At 35.0% G+C, this 21,497-nt stretch overlaps 1 protein-coding gene across 15 annotated transcripts in view; it reads left to right on the forward strand.

The window, feature by feature from the left end:
• LOC149144371 (uncharacterized) overlaps window positions 1–19,761 on the forward strand; it is a 177,327-nt gene extending 157,566 nt beyond the window's left edge. For 2 of the 15 annotated variants that reach the window (XR_016265238.1, XR_016265243.1), the window contains 5 exons: window positions 11,275–11,342; window positions 16,890–19,162; window positions 19,288–19,410; window positions 19,536–19,585; window positions 19,731–19,761. Coding sequence is in view for 9 of the 15 variants with exons in the window: in XM_089453065.1 (XP_089309191.1) it covers window positions 10,113–10,661 (549 nt within the window). In the remaining 6 variants the exon portion in view is untranslated. Of the gene's footprint in view, window positions 1–9,747; window positions 11,055–11,274; window positions 11,343–16,889; window positions 19,163–19,287; window positions 19,411–19,535; window positions 19,586–19,730 lie in introns of those variants that run through there. The other 13 variants (XM_089453065.1, XM_089453068.1, XM_089453064.1 and 10 more) reach the window with 13 other exon arrangements.
• The last annotated feature ends 1,736 nt before the right edge of the window (window positions 19,762–21,497 follow it).

A 21,497-nucleotide genomic window follows, 5' to 3' on the forward strand; every position in this document is an offset into this window, starting at 1 on the left:
CACTTCTAAGATGGGATGAAAGTTGTGATGCTGGTGAGGAAGTAAAAACATATTCTGAGTTATCATCATCTTGATCATTTGCAAATTGCGCTGAATGTTGCTGAAACTTGGGAATTTTATTAAGTGAAGTTCGACAATCTTCAGCATAATGGCCAACTTTGTTACATCTTCGACACATAATTTGACTTAAGTCTCTTCCTCTTCCTGAAGATTGTCCTCTGCCTCTGCTTTGAGTTCTATGTTGAGATTTTCCTCTACCTTGATTATTGTTTTCTTGTCCTTGAAAATTGCCTCTTCCTTGGTTGTTTCCTCTACCTTGAAAATTATTCCTTCCTCCTCTGTTAAAATTGTTTCCTCTGCTTTGGCTTCGACCTCGACTTTGTACATTATGTGCTGCGTGATTCTGATTCCCTCTGCCTCTGCCTCGAGAACTAGTGTTGGCCTCTGTGAGAAAAACATCTTCACCAACTTTCTTCTTCTTCCCAAAAGTTTTATCATGTTGAGTCAAAATTTCACAAAGTTCATCAAACTTTAGTTTCTCTAATTTCCCAGTCACTTGTAGAGTCTCCAAAAAATGTGTGTAGGAAGAAGGAAGTCCAGCAATTAAATTGTGACCATAAAGCTATCATCAATTGCGGGAAAACCAACATTAATAATTTCTTGCCTAATATTCTTAAGTCTTGAGATATATTCAAGAACATCACCGCCTTCAGTTAATTTTTGTTGCAACAATTTAAATTGTAGATCGACTTTCTTTGATTCAGGCTGAGTATCAAAGAGGTCTTTAAAAGTTTTCAAAGCAGACCATGCATCTGTAGCATTTTCTATATGGACATACATTTCATTATTCACAGAAGATTTAATAAGAGCTAAGGCTTTAGCATTTTTGATTTCCCATTTTGCTAGTGCAGCTGCATCTGTGGGTTTATTCGGCTTAACATCTCCATCACATATACCCTCCCATAATTCATTGTAAATGAGAGTGCTTTCGATGAGACGATGCCATGTTTTATAAGATTTTGTGCCTTCAAGTTTGTCGGAATCAGAAAACAAATTAATCAACTTAGACATTGTAGCGTCGAAGCGTCGCACCAAGAATCATAATAGAAATGACAAGATAGTCAACACAACACACCACGCAAAAAACACGATCTATCGGGGTTTGGCCTTGACCCTCCTATAGTCATTTGAAGCAGGAGAAAAATGACTGAGCTTTGCACTTGGCTCTAGTCAATTTCTCAAAAATTACAGGGCAACTTTCAAATTTTGACTTTTACAATGATGCTTTTGCAAAACTTCGTAAAAAGAAAAAAAACAAAACAAAAAAATTTACCCCCCTCACAGTAAAATTACTTTGAGTTACACTTATTCCCTTTAAAAAATTACAAGTAAAATCTCCTTATTACTCCAAAACTTTACAAATCACCTTATTTCTCCAAATATTTACAAAATCCTTATTACTCCAATTACATAAAATTATATACCGCATCTCACCCAATTACAAATTACAAACTATATATTACAAAAACCTTATCTCTCCAAATTACAAATTATTAAAAAAACTTTATAATTCACCTTATTTCCCCTTTACAAAAAACTTTATTATGCATCTTATCATGACTCTCTTTGCTTTTTTTTAAGAACCCCATTAAAAAAAAATGAATGTTACGTGAACTTTTAAAAAGTGAATAAATCTACTTTTAAAGCATATATCATGCCTTTTAAAAAAAACACATCCTAACTCACGCTAACTTTTAAAAATCCACGCAGGCTGGCAACGCTGGCTGGAACGACAGTGTGAACGATTGTTGGAACGCTGGTTGGAACGCTAGTTGGAACAGCAATGCGAACGCTGGCTAGAACGCTGGTTGGAACGCTTTCAAATTTAAGGAAGCAGGCCCACAATCATGCTCAGTCCAACAGATTGGCCCGAATTTCTCCACGCAGATCAGTCCAACAACGCTACGCTTCAGATCCACGCTTTCCTTTGTCTAAATTGCGTTGTAATTATGTCCACGCGCTGACAGATAATACTTGGATTCTCTTTACTCAGTCTCAACGTTCTACGCATCAATATTCTTCAACTCATTTTCATTTCATGAACGATTTTTACATATTTTGCGTCCATTTTGGCTGAAACGTTCAAAGGGTTACTTAGATCCGGTCATGGGGATTCAGAAGGTGGGGAATGCTGGATTTACCAGCGCAATTAAAGCACAAAAAACAAATTAAATTACAGAAATGTTGTGAGTTTATTTCCATTCAAATGCAGAGTGTTGATGTACTCAAAACAAAAAATAAACACATGTTGCAAACAATAACCAAAGCGCCCAGTTCTGTTACGCTGTTTTAATTTACCGAAAGCTCAAGAGGGCCTGATCGAATCTGGATGCACCAAAAGCTCAAGAGGGCATATTACATGCATCAGCTGACATACCAATGAGATCCAAGAAACCACGCACGATTTTAAATCCTCCAAGCCAGAAATCGCAGGACAAAACTTTTATTTCTTCCGAAGGGGCTGTTCATTCATTAATAAAATATCTGTTTCTTTTAAACAAAGAAAAAAAATTGGACAAATGCCATACCAATCATTCTCTGATCACTTCAACGGAGTTGAGTTTCCACGATATGATAGAGCTGGAATCTCCTCCTCAAATCACCTGCAGCATTACTGGAGCTCCGATACCACAATAATTGTAGAAGTGTCCTCAGACACATAATTTTATTAATCAGAAAAAACAATTACATAATATGATTTTGCAAGAGTTTACACCCGAACAACACAAACACTCTTGCAATGAGCTATTTATAAGCTCCATGTCCTAACTACCTCTAATTACAGATCTCTTATTAAATAACAAGTGTCCATTTACAATAAATGCTATAAAAACCAACTAGCTAACAAATCTCCTAAAATAGAGCCTAAGATACGACACATTTGGAGAATCATATCTAGTTACAACAATATGCTAATTCTAAAAGTCTCCATTAAATAATTAAACATTCTAGAATAATAATTATTAATTTAATATCTTAAATTTATTCTAATTTTATAACCTATGATAAAATTGTATTTTTGGATCATCTAACATTATAGTGCTCATTTGGAACTCTACATCTATTGAGGCTTGCTTACAGGATTGGATGTTTGTAAACCACCAATTTTGTGCTCTACATTTATTCATATTTTTTTCATGGAATTTGGAGATCCAAAAATGTTTATACTTTCGAAAATATATCATAAGGCATAATGTCAAAGAATGAGGGTGTGAGGACATCTAGGACTTTTTAGGCACATCCAACTCACTAATATTTGAGACAGATTCCTAGTTAATTTCTTTGATAGGGCATCTTGTATGCAATTGTGTAGAAGCGTGGCATACATTACACTTTACTTATCTTAAAATACAATTTATTTATATCTATAATTTGTTTTCCTTTATATATTTTATTCTCATAATATATTTGTTTTCATCTATATATTTTACAATGATAATATATAAAATATTATAAATTATCATAAACCTATACAGTACATTACTCTTATTATTATTTTATTATCATCCTAAAAATATATATATTTTAAAATTTATATATCTATTATTTAAAATTAATACCAAATTTTTAATAAAATCAATTTTTATTTTAATAATTAATAAACCTGTTATTTATTTTTAGGCCGATAGGCCTTTCCTATGCATCAACAATTGTCAACACTTTCATCCTCTTCCGTTGGATCAAGTGAGACACTTTCAACCATTGATTTGAAGTGTGACTGCTTTTTCCAAATATCAGTTGAGTTGCCTTCTTAACATGGCAAGATATTTTTACTGATTTTTCCAAATATCAGTTAAATTGCCTTTTTGACATGGCAAGATATTTTCACTGTTTTTTCTATCTTCGCTGGCTTTTGGCAAGCACTAGCTTATCGTTAATTCAGTTAAATTGCCTTCTTGACATGGCAAGATATTTTCACTGTTTTTTCTATCTTCGCTGGCTTTTGGCAAGCACTAGCTTATCGTTAATTAGCCGGCTGTTCAACATTTTTTTATTTTCTATTAGCCATATTGCTTAACTGTCTTGCTTTCCCTAATAGGAATGAAATTGCTTCCATAATAGAAATGAAAAGGTTGTTGCAGGTTTGTGCACTTGTACTGAGGCATTTTTAGCCTCGTCGTCATGAAGAATAGCATCTTCATCAATTTCCTTCAATTCAGGCTTCTTCTTGAAGCATTTTGGAAGCTCGGAACCAAAATTGAGAATCTTGAAGTCAAGCTGGCAACCATTATTAGAAAGCTTGAGGTCATCAGATCTAGGATCCTTGACGTTTACGGTTAACCTCGAATCCTGGGTTATGAGCAGTGTTTACTCCACCTCCAAGCATTACAGGGCGCATTGACATGCCCTTTCTCATTAACATGGATTGCATATCATTTTCTTTGGTCTTGGTCTCTGGGATCTTCATTTTTACGCCTTTTTGGTCTCTAGCATTTTTGTTTTTTAATCAAATCTGCTTGAATTTCCAAGTGGATTGATCGATATCAATCAATCCCATTCTTATCGTCATTCTCACGTATTCCTAATCTTCTTCTTATTCATTTTTGTGAGATTCTCGTTTCTCGTGACCACTATCTTGATAGGTTTAGAGTGGCCTGGCAGGTGACCAACAAACCATTCCCAGAACCGAACCAAAGGGTTTGAAATGGAGTAGTCCCACTCTGCTCACTGCATATTCTGTGAGATTACTCAGATAAACAACAATAGAGCTCATTATCGTGGAAAGTGTTCAACACGCGGGCTTTACACTTTGTCTCGCCTTTGAACCTCAAATCAATGGCCGTTTTTCAAGCAGCATCAGATCTGTCCTTTTTGGCTGGATACTTTTCATTCTGGTTTGATCTGTTAAAATTTTTAACATGTAATCAGAATTTTCCAGAGTAATATTGAAGGTTTTCGTGATTGATTTGTAATGCAGAGTAGAGGTAGCTGAGAAAACCTCTTTAAGTATTTGGTGGCTCCTGCTTATGCTCCAATTCTCGCTGAGAATTTCCACGATAATAATGGAAGCTTTTTATGATTGATTCCGATGCAGAGAATAATTGAGGTAGCCTAGAAACCCTTTATAAATGTTTGTTAACTCCCGTTTATGCTTCAATTCCTTTTCTCAGGAAAATTCACTTCACATTCTCATTTCCCGACAGTTTTCGGGGTTGTCTACTGAACGCTCCTATGAAAATCATAATAAAAGCGATTGTGACATGCAATTAGTGTTTTATTTTTACAGAGGAGAGAGCATTGAATAGGCAATAAGTATTACGAGATGTCTTATTCGTATGTGTTTACTTGTATGTGCAGTTGTCAGAGGCATTTTTCCAGGTAAGTACAAAACCTATAACCCTCTTTGCTGATAAATCATAATTAGCATTAAAATTAGGGTATCATCAATTTAGATTAAAATTTATATAATTTTTAATTTAAAATGAAATTATAACATGATTGATTTTAGTTATATTTTAATTTTTTAATTTTTATTATATTAAAAAAATTGAGTCCATGTACATGTTTATATCAGTGTTTTACGACTCCGACTCGGCCGAGGATCGACTCCGACTCCGACTCCGACTCGGTAATGACTCGGCCAAGTCGATTTTAATGACTCGGTCGTTGTAAAAAATACATTAAATATTTATTTTTTTTATAAAAAAACATAATTTTAAATATTTTAAACATAATTTTAAAGATTTTCATTCATGTTTCCAAACACATAGCATTATAATATAGATGGAAGACAACATATGATCAAAGTAGGCTCATGAACCAATCCATTATATCAAAATGGTACCCAATGGCAATACATAGTCAACTGTCATACATGATCAAAGTGAAAGACTCAAAACAAAATACAAATAACCAAGGAGGCTAGAAATGGCCTCTACAACAAAAGTAAACTGTGATGCTGACCAAACTCCAATACTAGTACTACTGGCTACTGCCAGAGGAGCCAAGATCATCTCGACCAATCTCTGGATCAGACTCATCATCATCATCAGAGTGAGACAAGGGGCCTCATGCCTCCTCCTCATCATCATCGTCTCCAACTGCAACTGTAGAAGTGGTGCCAGTACCACTAGCAGATGCAAGCTGAGATAGAGTAGATATGCGGCTGCGCTTCTGTCGTGGCTGAGCAGAGGAAGCACCTACAACTGGAGTCCTACTCCTCGGAGTCCTTGCTGGCTGTGAGACTGAGGCTGGTGGATCGGGATCTGCATTCAACTGAACAGGCTGAAGTGGATGTTCCAGTTCAAGTTCATCAAGATCCTCATCAGGATCAAACTCTGGTGCACGACTCTCCACTACCCAATCTGATGTTGGATCAATGTCTTCCAACACAATGGGATCTGAATCAGGTCTTTTGTTCAGCAATTGGTTCCGTCTGAGCTGAAGGTTGTATTGGACAAAAACTAGATCATTCAACCGTTTTTTGCTCCAAACGGTTTCTCTTCTTTGTGTGAATCCTCTCAAAGACAGACCAATTGCGCTCACACCCAGATGCACTGCAAGTTTGACTCAAAATACGAATTGCAAACTTTTGCAATTGAGGGCACTGGCCACCAAAGGCCTCCCACCATTGTGCTGCAAAAAACATAGGAGTGTAATGAATTATGAGTTAGATGAACGCTGAAGCTCAACAAAATTACAAATTATATCTAACTTTCAAATTATAAATGATTTAACAAACTTTAGTCTTTAATAAAAAAAGTAAAACTGTAAAACCATTAAGAAATTGAAAATTGAAATTTTTGTTTACCTGGCTCATCTGCTTCTCTTGCAATCTTTGCTAGGTTCTTCCCAAAGGTACCTGTTGCATTGCTGAAGGATGTGACCTGTTGATGTATCTGCAGCTGATCAGACTCCGATGGGATCATGCGTTCAATGCAATCAACCAGTCCATCTCTGACCTCCCCCCTCAAAGCTCCTGACTCCTTAGCTCTATAATGATACCGTGGGTTCAAAAAATACCCAGCTGCATGTATAGGGCGATGGAGTTGATTGTTCCATCTTTCATCAATGATTGCCCAAATGGGCCCATACTTTGCCACTCTATCCTTGTATGCTGTCTTTATTTTCTCCTTTGCTTGATCCATAGCCTCATAAATGAAGCCCATAGCCAACCTTTCCCCATCCACCAACCGCAACACCTTAACCAGTGGCTCAGCAAGCTTCACAATCTCTGCTGCCTTTCTCCAAAAAGTTTCATCATGGACTTTCCTTTTCAATTCTATGCCTTCTGGTTTGTTAGACCAATTGGTTTGATTCCATTCATCACTGGAAAACATCTTTTGCAAGTTTCTATGTTGGGAAAGCATAGATTGATCATTGCAATGTCAAAAAATGTGTAGCAAATCTAGTGATGGCAGGCCTAATAATATCCTTGCCTCCAGTGTGTTTCCTCATGAGACTCAAAACCAGTGTATGATTATAGATAAATTTTGTTATGCTTTTGGCATTATCTACAGTGTTTCTGACCCAATCTAATTTTCCAATATCCTCAAGCATGAGGTCAATGCAATGTGCAGCGCATGGGGTCCAAAAGATGGTCTTGTGTTTTTCCTCTAACAGTTTACCAGCAAGAACATAGTTAGAGGCATTGTCTGTGATGATTTGAACAACATTAGCCACCCCCACATCCTCAATAACCTCATCCAATAGCTGAAACGACAAGTGGCCATCTTTTACCTTATCAGATGCATCAACTGATTTTAAAAACATGGTTCCCTGTGGGCAGAAGACAAGAAAGTTTATGATGGTACGGTTTCTTTGATCAGTCCATCCATCTGACATGATGGTACACCCTGTTCTTGCCCATGAGTCCCTGAACTCTTGCAAATACTCATTAATGGATTGAATTTCTTTCTGCAAACGAAACCACCTTAGCTCTTGCATACTAGGGCCTTTGAAGCCTTTTCCAACAGCATGTATGGCATCAAACATAGGCTCATAATATGGTGAACGAGCAGCATTAAAGGGGATATCAGCATCATACCACCATCTAGCTATGTAGTCACAAGCAGTCTCCCTCAATTCTTTCTTCCAATGGTCATCTAAAGTGGGCTGAATATGACCTTTACTAACTTCAGGACCATGTGCATCTGATGGAAAGGAGGTAGTGAAATAACTTTTGATAGTCACATCACCCTTCATTCTACCCTTTCCCTTATCTTGAACAGAACCAAAAGAGGGAGGAACATAACGGAAAGGGTTGGATGCCTCAGTTTTAGGGATAGAGGAAGAACCCTCAAAATCATAGTGGGGGTTGGTAGCCATCATTCTTTGTATCTCCCTCTTCCTCCCAATTTCATCCTGTATCTCTTTTTGCCTAGCCTTATCTTCTTTAAATTTTTCAAAGATTTCCACCAAATTCTTTCTAATCTCCCCAATTTCATCAGAGGGACATGCAGTAATTTGGCCTTTAATCCCTGCCAAGTGTTGTTTCAGCCTATTAATCCCCCCAGGACCTGCCTTAATTTTCTTATGGCAAAACTTGCAACACATCTGACTATCAACCATTTCAACATATGCCCAAGCAGGATCTTTTGCTCTAGGTGCCATTTTTTGACTAAGAAGACAATCTGAAAAAAAAAAAAAAAAAAAAAAAAAAAAAAAAAAAAAAAAAAAAAAAAAAAAAAATTGATTCAATGTTCATTTATTTGACAAAAAACACTCTCTAAGCTTTCTTGATATGCACCTAAAATTTACTAAGCAAAAACAGATTTGTAAGGGTGGAAAAAAATACCTCCAGGCACAAACTGCCTCCTCAAGCTTGCTCCAAAAATCAGCTCCTCAATGCTGCTCCAAATGGCTGCCCAAGAAGCTCCTCACTCCAGCTACAATGCTCCTCCAAGACTCCTCACTGCTGCTCCAAAACAAGTTGAAGAACTGCTCACTAATTCTCAAAGAAGATTCTCACTCAAATGCATAAGACTGCTGTGAGTGAATGAGAGCATTTGGCTGTCTTAAATAGGGTTTGGGAGGGGGAAATGGACCCCAAAAGAACTTAACAATTTACCTAAACCCTTTGGAATCCATAAACTGATTTTAACTTTACCACAAATCCAAAAAAAAGTGAATAAAATTTATTTTTTACGCTGCCCAGCCGTCTTTCATTGACTCGGCCTGGTCAATACGGACTCGGCCTGGTTGACCGAGTCAACTATGACTCGGTCGAGTCATTGGATGACTCGGCCGAGTCATTGGATGACTCGGCCGAGTCATAGTTGACTCGGTCAACCGAGCCGGTTTGCTGGCCTGGTCACACATTTTGGTAACGGCTCGGTATGACTCGGCCGTTTCCGAGTTGATTCGGCCTGGTCGTAAAACAGTGGTTTATATAATATTAGTTTTATCTCCTTCTGACATGCCATATTTATGAATTCGGGAGCAGTGTATTTAAATGTAAAGAAATAATCATTCCAATTGAATTTAATTCGAATTTCCATTTTTAGAAATGTTTTGGAATATTTGGGAATGAGATGGACGCATAGGAATGAAGTTAGATTAGTTTGGTGATTAGTAAAATTATTTTATTTGTTACTAATCCCTTTAATTCTTCTAGAAAAATTAATAAGGTTATTTTATTTGTTATTAATCACCTTAATTTTTCTAGAAAAATTCAACAATTCCGATTTAATAATCCTATCGGCCTCTCTTTGTCCCAATTTTTGAGACAATTGCTAGTTATAAACTTTTTTCAAAATAAGTAACAAATAGACAACTCCAAACTATAAAAAATAATAAAAGCACGTTGCAAGTACATGGCGCACAATTCAATGTACATATTTTGAGGCCATATTTTAATTTCAACGGTCACATTGGTTCTGTGCGGATGTGAAAGAGAGAAAAAATGCAGATCATATTTTAAATACACATTTTAATGTCAAAGGCCGCATCGGGCTCTGTGCGCATGCTAGCGGCGGATTGGAGAGTATCTGATAGATGGTAGATGGTAGGCATTTGCTCAGCTGGCCGGCAGGAGCCAGAGTGGAGAATTCTGGCCTTTCATTTGCTACCTTGGCCGACAGAGCAAGAGTGGAGAGCAGAAGATCGGAGAGATGGTGGGGTTCTTTGTGCACGATCTTGTGGGCGTGGAGATACTTGAGGCCGTGGAGAACCTGTCTCGCGACGGCGGCAAGAAAGGGCTCGGGCATCCGGCCGCATTTTTCGAGCGAGCCCCCGTCCATGTATTCCAGCACGAACTGGATCTCACCGCCCCTGTCATAGACGCCGTGGCACTTGACCACGTACGGGGAATCGGTTTTCCGCAGGATGTCCATCTCGCGAACGATCTGGCGACGGGTGGAAAGATCGTGGTTGCCATGGACGACCTTGAGGGCGTACAGCGTCTGGGTTGCCCTGTGCCGAACCTTGTACACCTTGCCCTCACTGCCGTAGCCCAGAATTCCCAGTTTCTCCAGCTCCGACGGATTCAGCTCCGCTGCCACCGCCGGTCTCGGAGGCGGTGGTGGCAACGGCAATGGCAAGGGCACCGGGACGGCATTGTAGGCGAACGGCTCTTCGCGCGGGGGAATGGGGAGCGTCAGCCCCGGCGGCCTGTGGCTGCTCCGTCTCGATCCTCCACTCGCCGGGATTCGATCCTCTGACATGCTATTGCTTCCTTCTTATTTTTATCTGGAGCTTGGCGGAGAAGGAGATTGATAGAACAAATTAGATAATAGAGCCTGACAGATTTTGGAATTTGATGGGTTTAGACCGAAGGGCCGGACAGATTTTGCTATTTGTTGCATTTTGATACTTTGTGTTTTCTTTTCTTCCTGGAGCATGGCCATGCTTAATTTCTGTCTGCATTTTTTTTTTTAATCTATTTTGTTTCTGTTTATTTTCTTTTCCTGGTTGGTTTAGATTTGGGTTTGTTTGCTGTTCTTTTGGTTCTGGTTTGAGAGGTTGGTACTTGTTTGTTTGGTTAAGAGGGAGGGCGATGTTGCAATGAGCATAAGACGGGATGATTGATTTAATTCTGAAGACTGAGAAAGTAGGTACTGTTTTATTTATTTGTTATTTAAATTTTTGATAGTAATATTATGTTATTTGAATTATTTGTTATTTAAATTTTTGATAGTAATATTATATTATTTGAATTTTAGGATGACATAATTGTATTTCAATATCTCATGGATAGATTAATGCTTTTTACCGAAAGTTTTATCATATTTTTTTCTTTTAGATTAACTTGTGCTGTTTTCTCTTGAGGTGCAGGTGAAGAACTAGATGACCAATAAATAGTCGTGGGAAAACAAGGCTGAGGTGTATTTTTGAGATTACAGGTGAGATTAACGTTAACTTTTTGGTTTCTCTCCTATCTCATAAGATTAGGGATTAGATACATGTGCACTATGGTTTATATGGTTTTAGTTAAAAGCTTCTTATTCCCAATTTCATTTGCATGTAAGGGTTGGGAAAGATTTTATAATTTTTGATGAGTTTGGTTCTTCTATGTCTCTGGTTTTTGGTTGGGAAAGACTTTATAATCTTTGATGGGTTTAGTTTTTCTGTCTTTAGTTTTTTTGGTACTGTTTATGTCCTAATAGGTTTTAATTTTTGAGTATTGTTATCAAAGTTCAATAAATTGAGACTGATTTAGTGTTAGGGTGTTCAAATCTAAATAAGGTTTCAGGTTTCCAGAAATTTCTTCTTAGAAATTGTTTCTAGAAGATCATAATCTGTGATGTGTTTGGTTCTTCAATTTCTTTGGGTTTTATTTTTTTGGTACTATTTATTGGGTTTTATTTTTTGAATATTTGTTTATGAAATTTCAACATATTTGTGCTGATTTAGCATCAGCATAAAACCCTCTGATGACCAAGTCTAAAAAAGATTTTGGGGTTTCCAGAGTCTTCTTGTTAGAAACTTTTTGTAGAAGTTCAACCTGTAGAGGCGAGTAGTACAAATAATTCTTGGATTAACTAGACATATAACTAAGGGTATGTTAAGAGTTGAATTACGATGCTATCATGTACACTTAAGAAAATTAAGCTACCAGCATATTACTCGTAAATGCGTCATTATTACCCTGTATGAGTCCATCATTATATAGATAAATAAGCAACTTGTAAACTAGCAAATATTCTTCTAGATAATGCTACATGAGATAATAGAACTACTACGTGGTGAGTGATCAGAGTGTAATACCGGTTTTCATGGAATATAAGTGAGTTCTTAGCCCTATATGCAGCTTGTTCTTAGTATGCTTAAGCTGTTTTGTGACGTATAACACTTGCTACTATGTTAATTGAGCTCTAGTGTTCACACTATTATATGGTTTAGTAATTGAGATTAGCCTAGAATTACACCTTACCCTGATACCAATCTCTAGAATGAATAGTAGCCGTGATTCAGGTCAACAAGACTGAATAAAATGACCTGTAAATAACCCCACTAATCAATAGTACTATGTATAATAGCTCACATGCAAACTATGCTTTAATTACATGCATATCATAGCCAATTAATACAATACCAAGGGCATAGACTAGATTACAATATATTAGTATCGACTGAGTACAATATAAACCATGGGGCTAGTGGCCAGTCAATTGCTCTAGTCACTCAAGATAAAACCTTTACAACACTAACGCAAGCTAATTAAGGGTACCTGTAAGGCTCGGAATAGTGATGCTTTATATATCACATAACTCTTGTATTTCTACCGTTTATGTCATAGCTTTATTGTACTGGTTAAGATTCAAATTTGCCCATTAGTTACCTTAACTATATACTATGGGCATACGAGGTAATCAAGAGTAATATGACTTTAGAGCGTACTCATTGATAAAGAGCGAGTATAACTGGTGTTACTGGTTGAACTTCTCCACTTGAATACTGTAATTTCACCTTAATGGTAGTATAAACTTAGTAAGATTAATAATGTAAGTGCTAACCTTACTGAATTAAGTAGTATAATGCTTAGTGGCATTAATATTCAGTCTGACTACCATATCCAAGTGGGGCTCGTGCATGGTGCTGATTTAGCATCAGCATAAAACCCTCTAATGCTCCAGTCTAAAGAAAATTTTGGGATTTCCAGAATATTCTTCAATTTTTTTCAATGTTGTTTGTTTGTTTTTGGTATGTTTTTGTTTTATTTTTATTTTATTATTATTTTGTAGAAGTTCAATATGCAAGTAGAATTTTATTGCAATTTTATTAGTTTTTTTTTTCCTCTGTGCATTGTTATTGGACATTTAAAATGTAAAGACTGACCAGAAGTCCAAGCCATGTTGAGTTTATAAACTAATAGGTTGAGCTTATTTGGAGTGAGATTATTAACCATTCAGTGACTTGCAACAATTAATTGGTGTTGTTAGCATAAAACCTTCTAATGTTTAAACTTGTAGAAAAAATTTGGTTATTGGATGTTTCTTGTTTAGTTGAGTGACATACAATCCATGCCATGTTGAGCTTACACTAGTCAGATTATTAACCATTTTATTACCTATAACAGTGAACTGGCACAAAGTGTGCTTGGGGCCTACCTAGGATAGCTAAGGAAAGAAGGTTCAAATACTTGACAAGGGTTTGCACCTTTGTTTACTCTAAGGTGGGACAAATCCTAGGTATGTGATTTGTTCTAATAAGTAGTTCACCCTAAGCTCTTTCTTTTCATTCTACACAATATTAACCTGAAGCAAATTAGTATAGTTTTTTCCAAAATCAATCCCTACATAAATGGTTTGGAAAAGGTTGAAAAGAAATGTACTTCCTACATTTTCCTTCCTATTCAGTCTTCTGTAACCCAGGCCCATAAAAATGCCATTTAGGTTTTTTCAATTTAAGAGAGTAATACACTAGCATTTATGCTTTGCATTCCCTTGCATATTGATCTTAGATGGACAGAAACCCAGCTCATTCCTTATGTTTCTATTGTGTTTATTTATGCCAATAACAACTAGTCTTAGAGAGTAAGACTGGTAACTGGAGTATCCTGTATTTGTTGATAATCTCCCTTTAGGGGTAGAAGTAGTCAAAGCTAGAGCAATTAACCTATCTCCAAACCAAAGAAAATATTCTCTTACATCAAACAACTCCCAAACAACAATCCATTTTTCTTTGTTCAACAACATTGTTTTCTCTGTTCAACAACATTATAAGAATTACAAGTACATTTTTATCTATCTAATTCCATCCATATATGTTATGCCTTTAACAAGTTCCATTTATTAATTTTTCCCTAAAGCAATGTGGTGGGGGTTCCCTCATAACTTACAAGGAAGTGCCCGGTTATCCATTGATGAGTTTGCTGAGGAAAGGATTTAACCCTCCTAAAAGGTACAAAGTTAGTGCAGAAAAACTTCACCAAAAGGAAACCACCCAAATATTCTTTTCCCCATCCTATAACAACCAACCATGGTGGATAACTCTTATCCCAACTCATAGTCCATCTCCTGCTAAAGTGGACAAAGAAAATGTAAAAATGTTCGCACTTTCTGAATATTTATAATGCCACTATATAGTGTCTATATACCGTCATAACTTAGGAGCATTTAAACAGGGTCCCTTCACTGTGTTTAGTGTCTGTACAATTATAACATAGGAGCGTAATGTAGGTAGGCCCTAGGGTACATTCACTAGTTAGATTCTTTTAGTCTTTTGACTTTATTATAATTGATTTAAAGTGCATTCTTAAAACTGCTTTAGGAATGAGTCAGATTCCTTTAGTCTTTTGACTTTATTATAATTGATTTAAAATGTATCCTTAAAACTGCTTTAGGAGTGAGCCAGTAAGGGACTTTAAAGGTGTCAGAAATCAAATCAGTAAGATAGAAATTCAATTAATTTAAAATTTATCCTTAAATCTACTTTAGGAATGAGCCTGTAAGGGATTTTAAAGGTGTCAGAAATCCACCAGTGAGGTAGATGAAATATGGAGCCAGAAATGAGCATGGATGTAGGAGGATGATGTTACCAGTAAGGTGCTGTAACACACCCTTGTAAACTTTTTTTTTCTTAACCTATCTTATGAGGTATCCTGAGCCAGTATTATGAGCAGTCAAACCAAACTGTTGGTGTTGGTTATCTACTTTCTATCCCTTCTTCTGGGGTTTTCCCTTCAACTAAGAGAAATAAATGCAGAAAGTGGATGTCAAATAAAAGGATCTGCCCATGAAGCTATGAGCAAGAGGGGTATTCTGGATGGGGAGGAAAAGGGTGCAAGAGCATCTGGCCAGTAAACATTCAGATGAACCTGGTCATTCTGGTTGGTTGGATGCCAATGGTGAGAAGATTTTAATTGACACGATCACCTATTGTGCACCCAATAATTAGGAATGGAGGGCTGACACATTGCTATTAACCAGAACAGACCCAATTCAGCATGTCTTGCAGCGTAGAATACACGGTTTATTGATGCGTGTGTCTATAATTTTCTGGAAGAAAGGCTTGATGACTTTATTAGCAGGCTTTTTATTTGATGACTCACACGATTAATCATGATCAAGTGTCTAGACTTTTTGGGCTGCTCTATGGCACACAATTCTCGTGAAATGTCTAGATTTTTCACAAAGAAAGGGTGTCAGGATTGCTCTATGAATAGCTTGCTGTGGGGACGAACAGTAAACTTTATCTATAACTTATATCTGGGGTACTTGGGGTTTCTATGTATACGTATATGGTATTGTTTGTTTTCTTAATCAGTGTAATCGGTTGTGTATCTTCCCTCTGATTTAAAATTGGTCACTTAGTGATCAGTCTGCGCTACTCAATGTTTTGATTTGATAAATGGTTGGTCACTTTGTTATCAGTCTCTAGCACTCAGTATTTTGATTTGATAATTGGTCATTTGCATGGTTTGTAACTTTGTTACAATGTCCAAACAAGGTGTCTGTGCCGCGGTAGATATACCAATGCGTAGTTCTGATTCACAGTCTATCTCCCATGAACAATCATTTGGATCCACTCGAGTTTAATTAGGGTAAATTTTTTTCCCATTTGAAAACCATTGCAATTTACAGAGACTGAATTGTCATCTTCTTTCCAATCGAGAAGTCTTTCAAGTTTAGGGCAAGGTTTAAGATGGTCAATCTTTGCTGGTGGATCAAGAGGTTGCTACTTATGCAATGCCTAAATACCCTCATTTATCAGGACTTTGATTGAATAGCTTGCATGAGAAGTTCCAGATCCTTGGAATGTCCTTGTACCACTGGAATGTCAACTTTTGACCAACAGCAGTTGAGGATTGGCATTCTTCTATCTCTGCCTTGTTAAAATATAGATTTCGGTACTAGATATGTGCAATTCTTATAAAAAAATCAGATTGCCTAAAAATGCATATCCATTGCCCTCCTAGGTTTTTTTTTGGAGTTTTGTAGCCTATCAGCTGCCCTCTCATCTTTTGCACATACAGCTAATAATTCTTTTTTCCATCCCAGTTCTGTGATAGATAGCATAGATAAGAAATCGGCTGAAGCATTATTTATGCCCTTCTTGTATTGAATCTCAAAGAAAAAGCCTTGTAGTTTACTTTCCTGCTTGTTCACTAAAATTTCATTGGGATAATGAATACTTCAAAGTTTCATGCTCTGTTCCAATTTTGAGGTGTTGTCCGGATAAATATGGCTTGAATTTTTCGACAACATGCATAAGGGTCAATATTTCCTTCTCATAGATGCATAAAAGCTTCTCTTTGTGAATCAATTTCTACTTTGAAAAGCAATAGGCTACTGGTTTTGCCTGACCACAGTATTCATGTCAGTGCTCAAGGCATCATATTTCACTTCAAAAGTCTGTGAGAGCCAGTCTTCTGTTACAAGATTTGACAGATGCCTGCTTGAGTTGGTACAGTTTGACATGTACAGTGAACTTTTTTTTTGTCGCAGGAATTCTTTGGATTTGCTTCATTTATTTATTTATTTCAACAAACCTTTTGAAGAATGAGTTACAAAAAATGCAATGTGGTGAGTGTGGACCTTCAGATCTTCAGTCTGACCCTCTCTAAACCTAGCTGTTACACTACTGGATAGACAAACTTAAGTTTCTAATGAAGTCATTTAGTTTCACCTTCTGTAACAAGTATTTGACAGATGCCTGCTTGAGTGTTACAGTTTGCCATGTAGAGTGAATTTTTCGTTTGTCATAGTAATTCCTTGGATTGCCTTGATTTATCTATTTAGTTCAACAAACCTTTTGAAGAACGAATTACAGAAAATGCAATGTGGTGAGTGTGGACCGAACATGCAACCTTCAGTGTGATGCTCGTATTTGACAGATGCCTGCTTGAGTGTTACAGTTTGCCATGTAGAGTGAACTTTCGTTTGTCATAGTAATTCCTTGGATTGCCTTCATTTATCTATTTAGTTCAACAAACCTTTTGAAGAACGAATTACAGAAAATGCAATGTGGTGAGTGTGGACCGAACATGCAACCTTCAGTCTGATGCTCTCCAAGCCTAGGTGTCACACTACGGATAGACATACAAGTTCTTAATGAAGTCATTTAGTTTCACCTTCTGTTACAAGTACTCGACAGATGCCTGCTTGAGTGTTACAGTTTGCCATGTAGAGTGAACTTTTCTTTTGTCATAGTAGTTCCTTGGACTGCCTTCATTTATCTAGTTAGTTCAACAAACCTTTTGAAGAATTGATTACAGAAAAATGCAATGTGGTGAGTGTGGACGGAACATGCAACCTTAGATCTTCAGTCTGATGCTCTCCAAATGTAGGCGTCACACTACTGGATAGACAAACTTAAGTTACTAATGAAGTCATTTAGTTTCACCTTCTGTTACAGTATTTGACAGATGCCTGCTTGAGTGTTACAGGAATGAACTTTTCTTTTGTCATAGTAATTCCCTGTATTGCCTTCATTTATCGCTTTAGTGTTCAACAAACCTTTTAAAGAATGAATTACAAAAATACAATGTGGCCAGTGTGGACCGAACATGCAACCTTCAGATCTTCAGTCTGATGCTCCCCAAACCGATCTGTCACACTACTGGATAGACAGCGGCTTTTACTAGACACTATCTGATACATGTCCAATAGTTCTTTTACTATTATTTCTCTCTCATCTTTAAGATACCTGCTGTATGGGGAATATTCTACTCTTCCAGGAACCTGAAATATATCTTCAGTCTGATGCTCTCCAAACTGATATATATCATAAGATACCTGTAGGGGGAATATTCTATTGTTCCAGGCAACCCAAAAATATATTTTTATTGTTCTTGAAGGTAAATTGCACATGTCCTCTGATGGAAATTCACTATATTCATCCTGTATAATCAACAATGAAATATCTTTATCTTTTTTGAATGTTGTGTAGCTTTTCAAAGTATCAAATTAATCATGCATAATAAGCTCCTCTGGACTTGATAGATAGTTTGATCAAATATGGTACAGGTCAATTGATGTACCATATGTAAAACATACTGAATTGTACAATGGGTTTGGTTCCCAACTGACAGACTCAATTCAGTAGTTTGTCTTGTTCTGTAGGGCCTTGATCGCTCTCCCATCAACTTACTGAGTTACTTCCCTCATGATTCAAAGAGGCCAGGCAGCTGTAGTGACTTGTGTGAGCCCAATGACCTCCCCTCAGAGTGTGTGGCACATGAATGTAACACATGTTTTAAATATATTTTGATATTCTGTGAGGGCAATGGCCAATCAGAGAATCTGGCAAGCGTTTTTGGTAGTTGATGTTTTTCTATCACTAATTCGTTATCAATTGGTGTTAACATGTTTCTTTAACATAATTAATTTATTTTAATGTTTTTTGTTATTTATTTATTTTGCATTTTACTTAAAATATACCTATCCAAATCCATATAGCTACAAAGTTGCTTACCTTGATTGACAGTCAATCTTGAGGTGCGTAAATGGCCATTCTATGGCTCCTAAAGTATCTTCCAGGCAGGAATTATAATAACTAATTTTATCTCTGTTTACTTGATATGCGATAACTGGTGAAATTTACAATGAAAGGATATTTTTTTTGTTTTTGTTTTTATGATCTAATAGCATATTTGTAACTAAAAGTTTAATTTTCTTATTTTATCAAACGGGTATAAAACAAGTGGATGGAGAGAGGGCTTTTGACCAGAAGTTATAAATGAGGAGATGGAATTACTTTTACAGTTTCATGTGAAATGGTGAGTGAAATTTTTATTAGTTATAATCACTATTTTAAAAAGTATTTAATTAATTTTTATTGTTATTTATTATTTTAGAATAAAATTATTATTAAAACAGTAAAATTTCTTATCATATAAAACAGGTATAAAAAAATAGATGGAAAGCTTTAGGGTTTTTGACAAAAAGTTATAAATGAGGAGATGGAATTACTTTTATAGTTTCATGTGGAGGAGATGGAATTACTTTTACAGTTTCATGTGAAATGGTGAGTGAAATTTTTATTAGTTATAATCATTATTTTAAAAAGTATTTAATTAATTGTTTTTGTTATTTATTATTTTAAAATAAAATTATTATTAAAACAGTAAAGCTTTTTATCATATGAAACAGGTATAAAAAAATAGATGGGAAGCTTTTTCACTCAAATTATATATGAGAAGGTAAATGGAATTGTTTTGCAATTTCATACTGCATGTTTAATGGACTATGATTTTGATGGCCTTTTAAAAAAATATTTAATTTTTTGTTATTTATTATTTTAAAATAAATTTATTATCAAAATTATAATCTTTTAATTGTATGCAGGGATCAAGAAGGTCAGGATCAAAAAGGTAGATGGAAAGAACAAAGGAGGGGACTGCGTTGGCAAAGGCTTTTGGGCACAGAATTATCATATATTAAGAAAAATATTTTAGTATATTAATTGAAAAAATGTGATTTAACCAAAAATATGAATTGGAAAAATAAAAAGTGATACAAATAAGATTATAGTTTGAATATTTATTTAAGTTGTGTTATAATGTAATAATGTGATGTATTGAAATGCTTTGTGTTGTGTATTTTGTTTGTACACATATAATATTGTGTATAATTTGGTGTATTTTAAATTAATTGAATTTTTTATACCAACCACAAATCAATGTAAAAATATAAATTTGTTTTATTTAACAAAACATACTCAAAATTAATTGATGTGTTTGAAAAAGAAATCCAACCTCAAATTTTAAATTTGATTAGAGTATACTCATCTCTTTTCACATTCACAATACTTTTCACTTGATATCTTATAAACCAAACACAAATGACCATGAAAATTAATGTTGTGTTGTGATAGTAATAATGATTATACACTAACTTCTTGTGTAATATGGTGTATTTTAAATTAAATTATTGTTATTGGTATATAATGTTTTAAAAATATTTGTAAAACAATGGAATGTTATATGGTTGTGAATATGTAAATTTGTATTTTTATTATAAAAAGATGTATATAGATTTTAAATTTACATTTTAAAATTTGACTTCCACCATGATGTTTAAAATATTATTAAAAAATATTAATTGGAAAATAAAAGTAAAAATGATTGAGTATACTTATCTCTTTTCACAATGACAATACTTTCACTTGATATGGATAAACCAAACATAAATGACTATGAAAATTAACTCATAAAATTATATAATTAATATCTTATTACTTATTTATGTTAGTGTTGTGATAATAATGATTATACACATAACTTCTTGTGTAATATGGTGTATTTTAAATTAATTTAATGTTATTGGGATTTAATGTTTTAAAAATATTTGTAAAAAAAGATTATGTTATATGATTATGAAAATGTAAATTTGTATTTTTATTATAAAAATATGTATATAGATTTTAAATTTACATTTTAAAATACAAATGATATTTAAAATGTTGAAAAATTAAAAATAAAAAAAAATAAAAATGATTTAAGTTGTGTATTGTAATATTTGATTGTATGCCTATATATAATATTGTGCATTATTTGGTGTATTTTAAATTAATAGAGGCCTTTTGTAATATTTGGACAAAAATCAAAAATTTGATTTTTTTAATAAATGGATATTTTTCATTTGATTTATAGATTTTAATATAGTAAGGTAAATTGTATATAGTTTTCAAGTTTAGCATGTTCATATTTCCGACTATTGGACCCAAAAAAAAATTATTTATTTTGATTTAAGATTTTATTGGAGAGAAGCCTAGAGAGCTCACTATCATTTTGACATTGTAAAAGGCTACGTAGACAAGTATTGTAACATAGTCATCATAGCATGGCCAAAGCCCCATTACAAATTCTCTTGTTTTTCTTTTTAAGAATTTTAACTTAATTTTGTGAAAAAATAATGTTGTGAGAAAAATGTTAAAAGTAATTAAAAACATATTCTTGAAAATTTGAAATTCCTCTAAGATAGCTTTGGCCATGCTATCTTTCCCCAAAAAAAATTTAATTGTATTAAAATATAGTTTGAGTGTGTACATTAAAAATAATAATACAATTTGCACTTGATTTTTTGGTTGGTATAAAAAGCTATTATATGAAA

The sequence above is a fragment of the Pinus tabuliformis genome, chromosome X (assembly GCF_031772625.1).
Source record: "Pinus tabuliformis cultivar Carrire ecotype Pingquan chromosome X, CPIR1, whole genome shotgun sequence".
NCBI lineage: Eukaryota > Viridiplantae > Streptophyta > Pinopsida > Pinales > Pinaceae > Pinus > Pinus tabuliformis.